This window comes from Pezoporus flaviventris, unplaced genomic scaffold (assembly GCF_033815535.1).
Source record: "Pezoporus flaviventris isolate CSIRO_AGI_PZ_B2104156 unplaced genomic scaffold, CSIRO_AGI_Pfla_v1 ptg000031l, whole genome shotgun sequence".
NCBI lineage: Eukaryota > Metazoa > Chordata > Aves > Psittaciformes > Psittacidae > Pezoporus > Pezoporus flaviventris.
Genome location: NW_026892579.1, coordinates 60,698,519 through 60,708,464, shown reverse-complemented (window position 1 = coordinate 60,708,464; position 9,946 = coordinate 60,698,519). Strand labels below are relative to the sequence as shown.

General features: G+C 39.8%; 1 protein-coding gene across 2 annotated transcripts; it reads left to right on the top strand.

The window, feature by feature from the left end:
- Nucleotides 1-1,301: 1,301 nt before the first annotated feature.
- SNRPB2 (small nuclear ribonucleoprotein polypeptide B2) lies at nt 1,302-9,603 on the top strand. 2 transcript variants are annotated; one of them, XM_061461513.1, is made up of 7 exons: nt 1,302-1,400; nt 1,604-1,691; nt 3,474-3,646; nt 5,561-5,701; nt 6,941-6,994; nt 8,596-8,684; nt 9,217-9,603. In XM_061461513.1, the coding sequence occupies exons 2-7, from the start codon at nt 1,628-1,630 to the stop codon at nt 9,374-9,376; spliced, it is 681 nt and encodes a 226-aa protein (XP_061317497.1). In that variant the 5' UTR covers nt 1,302-1,400; nt 1,604-1,627; the 3' UTR covers nt 9,377-9,603. The 2 variants fall into 2 exon arrangements, with proteins under 2 accessions (XP_061317497.1, XP_061317496.1); XM_061461512.1 differs by lacking the exon at nt 1,302-1,400 and adding an exon at nt 1,450-1,526.
- Nucleotides 9,604-9,946: the final 343 nt, after the last annotated feature.

Below are 9,946 nucleotides of genomic sequence, written 5' to 3'. Positions count from 1 at the left end.
AAGGTTTTTCAGTGCGTTTCTTTAACATGTCTTCTCTGTGAACAGCTGAAGGGCTTTATTTTGAAAATCATTTACGTGCTGTAAATGTCAGTAGTTTTGATTCTGTGAGAAAAACTCCCTTAGCTATGCTCACTCAGTAACAAGTAAGTAGTTTTTGAGCACTGTTACTAAATTATGAACTTACATGGACTACACTGATCAATGCATAATATAGCACAGTCAGTGTTTCTGAAAAATGGTGGTTTAATGCATTGCTCGTGCTTGGATTTCAAAGTTAAACTTTATCATGATAAGTACTTCTACAACAGTAAACCAAGGAAAATAATTAGCCCCCTAAAACTTGCCTGGAACTGCTGCCTATCCCGTTTTAAATCTGGGGCATGTATGTATTGCATATGGCATCACACTGGCACATCATTCCCCCCCATTCCATGCAATGTTACAAACAGCTGAGGAGCTCGCTCTTCTCTTCCACCAGTAAGTAACATCTCAATGAACAACTTTTTATCCATTTATTCATGTTCAACGCACTTTCATCCATGTTGTTCTTTTTAGGCTTCCTAAACACAAGATTTTCTTTTTACTCAAACCAACCCTAGAATCTGGAAGTAATGGTTTTCTCCCTGAAATGCAACTGAACTGAGAACTCTCTAACATTCCTGCTTTTACAAAGCAAGATCTTATTGATTATATTCTCTTTTTGCTATGTTACCAGGTTAAACCCTCACAGCTCCAAATTGGTTCCGAAAAAGCCTCATAATTATTCATAGAAAAGAAGGTATGCAGCCCGCAAAATTATTCCAAAAATTCAAGGGCCACAAGCTCAGTCTCTGCTGTTTATTTACCCTGAGCTGCCACTACCACAGGGATCCTGAAATACACTGCCCTCTCAGCATCATACGTAAACCCAAACCCTAGCTAATGAATGTCTATGGGCATTTTGAAGTTACTGCTTCCCTTCATTCTCCACAAGTTGCTGTGTCAGCTGCGGTGACAAAAATGAAGCTGTCTGGTACCGGGCAGAGCCGAAGCCTGGGGCAGGAAACCCCCATCTCGGGCAGTTCCAAGCCCCGTTGTGATTCCCGAAGAGCCCCGACTATAATCCCCTGCCCCCCTCACCGCGGGGATGATCCAGAGGGAAACGGAGCTCCCCGAAGCGCTTCACCGGCCTCCACTGAGGCAGCGAACAGAGGGAGCTCGGGGCGCCGAGACCGCCGCTAACCCGTACGGCTAGCGGCAACACAGCGGCTGTTACTGCGCAGGCGTTGCCGGGCATCGGCGCTCGGCACTCGGCACATCGATCGCTGCGGGAGCGGCTTTGCCGCCTGCGTCGCCGTTACGCGGGGCGGGAGGGGACGGGACAGGACAGGAGAGGCCGGCCGCCATCGCGGCGGGAAGAGGTAAGCGGTGTAGGGTTCTCGGGCTGCTGGGAGGAAGAAAGGAGGATGTGGGGTACGGCGGGATGCCGCGGGGCTGCCTTCAGAGCGCCCGTCCCGCCGTCCTTGGGACCGGCCCGCGCGGGGAGGGTGGATATGGAGCGTGCATGTGGCCCAAGCCGCACCTCGGCTGCCAGTAACGGGTCCCACGTGTGCTCTGCCCGCAGGCAGGTGTGCAGCCGCCGCCGAGGATGGACATCAGGCCGAACCACACCATCTACATCAACAACATCAACGATAAGATTAAGAAAGAAGGTATGGGGCCCGTGACTCATCTCTGGGAAGCACCAGGCACTCCGGCAGTGAGGTGCCGGGCAGGCGGCGGGTGTGAACCGAGCTTTCAGCAAACGGCTGCTTCCATCGAAGCTGCGGCTAAAGTCAGAAAATGCAGCACAACTTTTAGGCTGCTTGTAAGCAGAGACCTTGTTTCTAAGGCAGCTTCTCGTTGCCTCCCTGCTGCATTTGTGTAACTAACTGCACAGGCCAGGTTTGCTTCTCAGTGAATGACCAATGAGAATATCTGATGGATGCTAATAGGGGTGTTGGCATGTGTTTTGGTGGCCTTTGCAGTCCCCTCTTGCTGTGGTGTGGGGACATCTGTGAGCTCCTCATTTGTTCAATCCTACGCAGAAGTGGTGGACATGGCATGGGCAAGCCTGCTTTGTGTTCTTGCATTGGAGATGCTGCCTTGCAGTTGGTGCAGTGCACTCCAGGGAGATGGCTTCGTGCCGAGGAACTTCAGCACTTCACAGTGTGCTGGAAATAAAATTCTTGCCCTTACCTGGCTGTGTCTTCAGTGTGTAGAACCACCCACTTTATGCTTATGCTTAGTTTACAATCTAAGGTGATTGTGGGTACAGTCACAGTAGTTTATTTGTTACTGTTTGTGAGCAGAGTGCTGGAATCAAATTAGCACTACTTAAGCATTGCTTCAGGAAGCTCTGAAAGTGCAAACAGCTTTACTGGGAAATTATTTCTTAACTTGGCAAGATGGTTTTACTAAGTAACTTAGGGCTTTGTTCTTTGTAGCATGTTAAGCGTCCTATAAACTAGAATGTCTCCTTTATGACTCAGTGGGCTTATACTTTTTAAATAGAGGGTTTCCAATTACTTATGAAGCTTACAGATTTGATTTTTTAAATACAGGTTTAGAAGTTATTTTTAAGGAAAGTGTTTCAATAAAAAAGCTTAAAAATAGAGCAGTTTGGTTGGTCAGGAGCAGCTGGAGGAAGTGACAGTGGGCTGGTATTACCAGCTAATTATTACACGTTACTATTGGTAATAGGGGTTATAACCAGTAAATAAGAGAGTGTTCGTATGTTGCTGAAGTATTTCAGATGCTAAGATTTGTGAGGTAGAATGATTACACAATACAGATCATTTATTTATGATTCTATGGTTTAGTTTGATTGGGTAAGATTAAGGTTTTATTTGGTGTGTAGTCAGGTGATTTTAAATAATGAAAATAAATCCATTGCAGCTGTAAGGTACAGTGGGCTCATACAAGAACACACTCGGATACAGACTGAAAAAACACTTCATGTGTGTGAGAGAACTGGTTAAACAGTTACAAACAAAATTTCCAAATTAAATTAGCCTTAAAGTAGTTATTATTTTGCTGTGGTCTCAAGTCATACCTCTTTAGTACTGCATGTTATGGTATTGATTTTCTGATCAGCCTTTCATGGCTGTCATACATCATGCTTGAATATGTGAGTGTGTGTACATATATGTACATGAAAAAAAATATATATATACTCTTGTGTAATTGTTACTCTTAGAATGTAGAATGGACGGCAGTACAGCTTTTTCACTGCATTAATATTTGAGATGTGAAACCAAGTGTTATACGCTAACTTACAAAAACTGGGCAAATAAACTTGGACTCATGCAACAGTTTAGACAAAACTCGCGTAACGTATCGCTGTGTGAGCTAAAGCTGCCAAAAAACATTGCTGAAGGACAGCAAACTCTGTGGAGGTGGACACTTCCATGTAACCTGTTATAATCTAATTTTTTTTTTCATATGGTCAACAGAACTGAAGAGGTCTCTGTATGCGTTATTCTCACAGTTTGGCCATGTGGTTGACATTGTGGCTTTAAAGACTATGAAGATGAGAGGACAGGCTTTTGTTATATTTAAAGAACTTGGATCATCTACCAATGCTTTGAGACAACTACAAGGCTTTCCATTTTATGGAAAGCCAATGGTAAGTTATTTCGTTAGCTTTTTGAAGATTAAAGAAGTGCTGTGCTATGATACCAGGGTGGTGAGGCACTGGAACAGTGTGAAAGAATTTATCAAAGAAGTGATAAATGCTCTATCCCTGGCAGTGCTCAAGGCCAGGTTGGACAGAACCTTGGATGACGTGGTCTAGGGGGCTGGAACTAGGTGGTCTTAAGGTCCTTTCCAACCCAAACCATTTCTGTGATTGTATGATAAATTGTTTTGGCACTTATGCCTTGCGTGTTAACCATCATTGTGTACTTGTACTGTTATTCAGTCGTGTCCTGTCTTGTCTTGATGAATACATGCAACCTAGAGGGATGCTGGAGAGGCTGTAATTAAAACAAAGGGGTTAAACTTTGCATTTAGGTTTCCTAAATGATGGCTGCATGTTTTTCTTTGCCAGATTAAAGCTGTGAACATCTTAAATACTTACATTTTATTTATCATGATAATGATCATGATAAAACATTTATTTTGTTGAACCAATCAAATTAATTCAGTAATATTATTAAATAACAAATAATTAATTAATACTAAAAAATAAAATAATGAAACTCTAAGCATCCAATCTACAGTAAGCTTGGTTACTATTTCATTTGTAATAAATAGAATATAATGCTTCCTTTTTGAGGTAACAGTGAGTAGGGTGAAAGAAGTTTTACTTTCCAGATGTGACCAGTGATTTATTTTTGTGAATCAATGGCTAGTTCAGTGTGTGTATGCATCACATCACCAAACCAAGTAACTGAATTTCAGTATAACTTGAGTGAAGCAAATTCACTGGTGGTTGATAGAATGTGATTTAATAATGTACTTGGTAACGTGTAGAATAGCGCAAGGATTGACATGTCATTGTTGCCTGCTTGGATAACTAGGCATCTTTTAACTCTGCAACTATTTGTGAGGCATAACGATACATGAAGTGTATATTACTGCTGGCTTTCAGATCATGGCTTTGATCATTTAGGAGAGCACAGACAGTTTGTGTTGCTGAGCCACAAGTTTTTTTTCATTAACACTTTCAGATTCCCCACTAAAATCCTTGATGAGGACTTGTGCAAGCTCAGTTCTGTCATTTACCCTTATCGAGGTTTGAACTCAGTAAAACGCAATAGGAAATAAAAAGATTAAGGCTTTATAACCTTTCAGGTGTACATCCCTCTGAAAATTGCCTGCAGTGTGCATGCTTTGTCTAAGCAAAAAGCATTTTAAAAAATACCTTCAACTACTGTATAATTTTGTATTAAGTCTCACAGTCTCTGACAGTAAAAGTAATAGGATTGTGTGTGTATGTAATACTGCACATGAGTATACTCATAGCTGCCTCTGCATTCCCCGACTACTGCATTGGGCAGCCTCTGTCAGAAAACCAGCACCAATGTGCTGCTGACACGATCTATGCAACTGGTTTGGACTAAGGCATGTACTCGCCTCTTTATTTAAGATGTCTGAGTTTTGCTGAACTCTGAGATCTGAGAAATCACTGTAAAGTTTTAACCCTTAAAATGGGGTTAAAAAGTCCTCCTAGGGTTTTTAATAGAAGATAGTTCAAATTTTGTCACATCCTCACATCACTTCTTACATCTCTTACCTTGACAGGTGCTAAAAAAACACTGTTAGATGAATTGAGTTCTGATTTCAGTGAGTTAAAATTAGTAATTTCCATCTTAAGGGGTTTTTTGAGTTCCATAGTTATGTTCAGAATTAATCATGAGGATTAGATACTCTAAGCATATCTACAGTTTATAGCAATATTTTTAATAATATAAGAAATTTTGGGGAAAAAATGTAAATGCACAGAATGCAGTTAACGAAAATGGTATAAAATAATCAGTATCGTTAACTGCATATGTCTTGTTCTGTTTTGTTTGTGGTGTTTTTCCTTTTTTAAAAGCGGATTCAGTATGCAAAAACAGACTCTGATATCATCTCTAAAATGCGTGGTACTTTTGCTGATAAGGAAAAAAGGAAGGAAAAGAAGAAGGCCAAATCTCTGGAGCAGTCAGCAAATGCACCAAATAAAAAGATTATCCAGGTAAGCTGCTTCTTTGGTTAAAAAAGAAAAACATGCAGGGTAATTATTTTAATTTAATTTTTTTCTCTTATGTGTTGTTTTGTTTTGGGGTTTTTTTGTTGGTTTTTTTTTTTTTAGGACTAAGTATTGTCTTTTGGTACATCTCAATTCCCTAAGTTGTGGTCTATTGATATCTAGTACTCTTGTGCACTCATTAAAAGTTAAGGAGAGGCAGCTGATGATAGTCTTTCCTGCTGTTTATTCCCCCCTCCTTTCCTATTACTAGATGAAAATAAAGATGTAGGGCAAAGGTACAATAAACCAAAAGAGGAGCTAACCTCTTTATAGAAGAGGTAAAAAAGGAGGGCTGTGTACTTCTTTAATACCAGCTTCAAGTACTCAAACAGCTTTTCCCTTCAGTATTTTAGTGCCCTGTTTGCTCTATAAGCCCTGAATGGTAAATGGGAACAAGATAACTATCATAGAATCATAGAAAGGTCAGAGTTGGAAAGGACCCTGTGATCATCTAGTTCCAGCTCCCCTGCCATGGGCAGTTTAATGAAGAGGGATTGGCTTGAAATATATCTCCACTAAGGGTTGGCCTGGCCTAAACTAATAACATTTAGTAATTTATGTGCTGAAGTATAGCAGAAAATAGTCAGGCACAGAGTTTGAATATTGTGTTACTTAACTGCCTTTCCTGTTAAGTCACAAACTGGTATCGAGAAGAGATAAGAGTGTTCATAGAAAGCAACATTTTCTAGATAGAATTTTTCAGGTTTTATTAAAAAGTCAAATCATAATATAGAAATCTCTTAAGAAGAAATATCTACTAGTAGCTAGTAGTAATAGTAATGGCTTCAGTTCTCCTTGCTAAAACAGAGTCTGTGCTGGAAACACCTATTTTTCTCTTGTTAGGTATGTCCTGTCTAGGCCTTCATTTCCAAAACTACTTACTTCCTGTCTATTAAAAATATTATAATGTGGAGAAATAGTGATTTTCTGTATCTGATGACTTGGCCATTACTTATATCAGCTACTACTGATGGTTTGTTTATTTTGATTACCTGGCTTTAGAGTCCAGCAAAATTCATGAACTATATGTTTACTGTCAGGAATCTCATAAACAACAAACATTCCTTGGATTGTGGCTTAAAAAAACCTTAACATACTTCTTGAGTTGTTCAGAAACATGGTGATATGTGCTTATATATTTCTAACTGAACACCTTTGTAAAACTATTTTGTACTTATTCACTAGGGGGCAACACAGAATTCAGCCAGTGCCCCAGGGACTGCAGCACAGAATCAGCAGGTAATGCTTTTTGTGTGTGTGTGAATAAGAGCACTAATGTGTAAAATTATTTTATTCTCAATCAGTAATAGTTTTACACAAACTCGGGAATCTATTTTACAGCTTTCTTTTTGTTCTGAGACATTTGCCTACCAGCCAAATCATAGCAAATAGGCAAAAGAAATTCCACTTTTACTGCCTCTGGCTGACATAAAATAAGAACCTGCAGTTTCTAATTATTATACAGAAAACTGCATTATTAACAAATCCCACTTAATTCTTAAAATTTGGACTGTCCTTAGTATCAGTTGAAGGATACTTAGGTTTGGGGTTTTCTTTGTTGTTAAATTCCCTTTCAATTATTTTGTTCTAGTAGTACAAAAGAAGGAAGAATGCACAGGGTGCCAGAATATCTATATAAAAGCTTCCTTTCAGGAGTTTGAGGGTCCTCTGCTCACTTGTTTCTTACAAGTGTCTTATTTTCCAAAGGATTGAGTAGAGATGTAGCAACAACTCCCTCTGCTTCACTCATCTTGTCTGCTGAGTGACCTTCTAAATGATTGACATGTGTTAGAAGTAGAGGTAGTAAAGAGGCAAGATGTGCACTAGAGCAAATATTATGGAAGAGTATCTTTGCCTGCCCTGCATCTCTTTCTTGAATACTGTCATTGAGAAGTGCATGCATAATCCACAGGGGAAACATCTTGCTTCCAGTCTGGGTTTTCATCTGGATATTATTTGTACCAAGGCATAATATGTGTATGTCAGTTTGCATCAAAGCACAACCCTGAGTAGGTTATTTGTTTGAAGTTCAGAAGTTTATTTTCTAATGGCACTGCCTGGAACACTTCCATCAGCTGAAGGAAATTATTGTGCTGAAGCATTAACTTTGGCACTGTTATCAGAACGTTTGAAGTTGTGGTGTCCTGTTTCTTTTTATTTTTGTAATCTCCTCGATGACTTGGGGAGATTCTAGTCTTTCAGTTCAGTGTCAGCAAACTGACTACTCAGCCTTGTGTCTGGTGGGCTGCTATGTATTCATGTTAGCAGGCAAATCTCTCAAAGACTCTAGGACTTTAAATCTAATGGGGTTTCTAATTAATAAATTCAAATAGAGCACTGTAGTAAAACCATATGGGTTTTGTGGGCTTCAGTTGCCAAAAAACATTCAGTATTTCAGGACTACTGCAGGTGAGCAGGGTATTTATCGTGGCATTTATCCCACTGCTCTTTTGGAAGGATGCAAGTCTTTCAGAGGTTCTTCTGCTGCCATGCAGGTGTCTTGGACAGCACTACAGCCAGAACTTGGGCACCTGGGTCCCACCCTTGACAGTGCTGAGAGTACTGCAGTATCAGCTGTTGACAGTCTAAATGTGACATCTAAGACACTGTGGTACTATGATTTTTGTGGAAATAAGAGCCTCTGCAAATGAGTATATCCTTGTAACAGAACCAAGGGGCTCTGTCTGCATATTGCATGAAGGTACACTGAAGTCCAGCAAGCAGTGTTATGAGCAATACTTACGGATATGAGAGCCTTGGTTCAAATAATCATGGAGACAGATGCAGAGGAACAGATAGTTGTGTGTAATCTTCTGAGCTTTGATCTTCTGTTGTTGCAGGTGCCTGACAACCCACCCAACTATATCCTTTTCCTTAATAACTTGCCTGAGGAAACAAATGAGATGATGCTGTCCATGTTATTCAATCAGTAAGTTTTGAATAAAAGCACTTCTTCGAATTTTTACCTGTATGCTTTTTCTCAGTTGACAAGCTGACTTTTTAGAAGTAAGAGTTTCTTCTGAAGGTATTTCGGTTCTTTGTCTTACTGCCAGGTTTACAGATGTCAGTTCTGATGACTTTGTTCAGAAAGCAAATCTGATTTTTTATTTATTTTTTTTTTTTTGTAGCTGGTTTTGATTGTGTAAGTTATCTGCCATCAGTCTGCACTAGATTTAATCTGGCGACTGCAATATTAAAGACTTTACAACAGCAGGAGCAGTTTTAAAACTAGCTTTAGTTGCTTCCGTATGCGCACAAGACTGATTAAATTGCTTCCAGATAATGATCCTTAATTGAGGCATGGTTCTAAGACTGGACATGTAAAACCCTTCAATTTAAGACTTTCACTAATAGTTAACTATTATACTAGGAGATGCTTACGATAAGGTCTTACAGCTACTGATAAGAGATGTATTATCAAACTAGGAAATATTATCTGACTCTTTGACCTTATTTTAAAGGTTTCCTGGATTCAAAGAGGTTCGCTTAGTGCCTGGGCGCCACGACATTGCATTTGTGGAGTTTGAAAATGAGAATCAAGCAGGAGCTGCTCGAGATGCTCTCCAGGGATTCAAGATTACTCCATCTCATGCCATGAAAATCACTTATGCAAAGAAATAACCGGATGCTCCTATAAAGGAATTGTGTAGATAGTTGTTTTTTTTTTTTAATGCAGTGATACTTTACTCTGTTTGTAAGTTTATTGTTCTCTGCAAAAACTTAAGACTTGTGTACGATTGCCACAACAGCCAGGAGAGACGTTGGATTTCCACAGGTCTACTGGATAGTAAATGTTTGCGTTGAAATACTGATTTTTATAAAATAAATGAAGTTTATGCTGTTCTCAAGCCATGTTGTTCCTCAAATCTGTCTTACTATTGATCTGTTAGGCTTGCATGGCTTACTCAGTATATAGGCTTAACTACTTTTAAGGTGACACTCATTTCTCAGAAGTAAGTGCTGGAAAAATAGCTGTCTCTGCAGAGCAAAATGCGTGAGCAGGAATGCTAAATGCCACCATATTGAGAATAAACGCAATACTCAATCTTCAGCCTCATTACCAAGGGGGCAGCTGCTTTTCAGCAACAATAATTTTGCCACTTGAGAAAAACAGCTTATCATTAGTAGACTCTTTTTTTTCTAGGTGTGGGTAGAAATTGATCACAGCACTCCTTGACAGCAGTGTTGTTT

What these genes read in the sequence shown, in the direction of transcription:
- SNRPB2 (XM_061461513.1), top strand. Translation starts at nt 1,628, where the DNA reads ATGGACATCAGGCCGAACCACACCATCTACATCAACAACATCAACGAT. An exon ending in CATTTTATGGAAAGCCAATG is followed by an intron (nt 3,647 to 5,560) that starts GTAAGTTATTTC and finishes CTTTTTTAAAAG; the next exon opens with CGGATTCAGTATGCAAAAAC. An exon ending in CTGTCCATGTTATTCAATCA is followed by an intron (nt 8,685 to 9,216) that starts GTAAGTTTTGAA and finishes CTTATTTTAAAG; the next exon opens with GTTTCCTGGATTCAAAGAGG.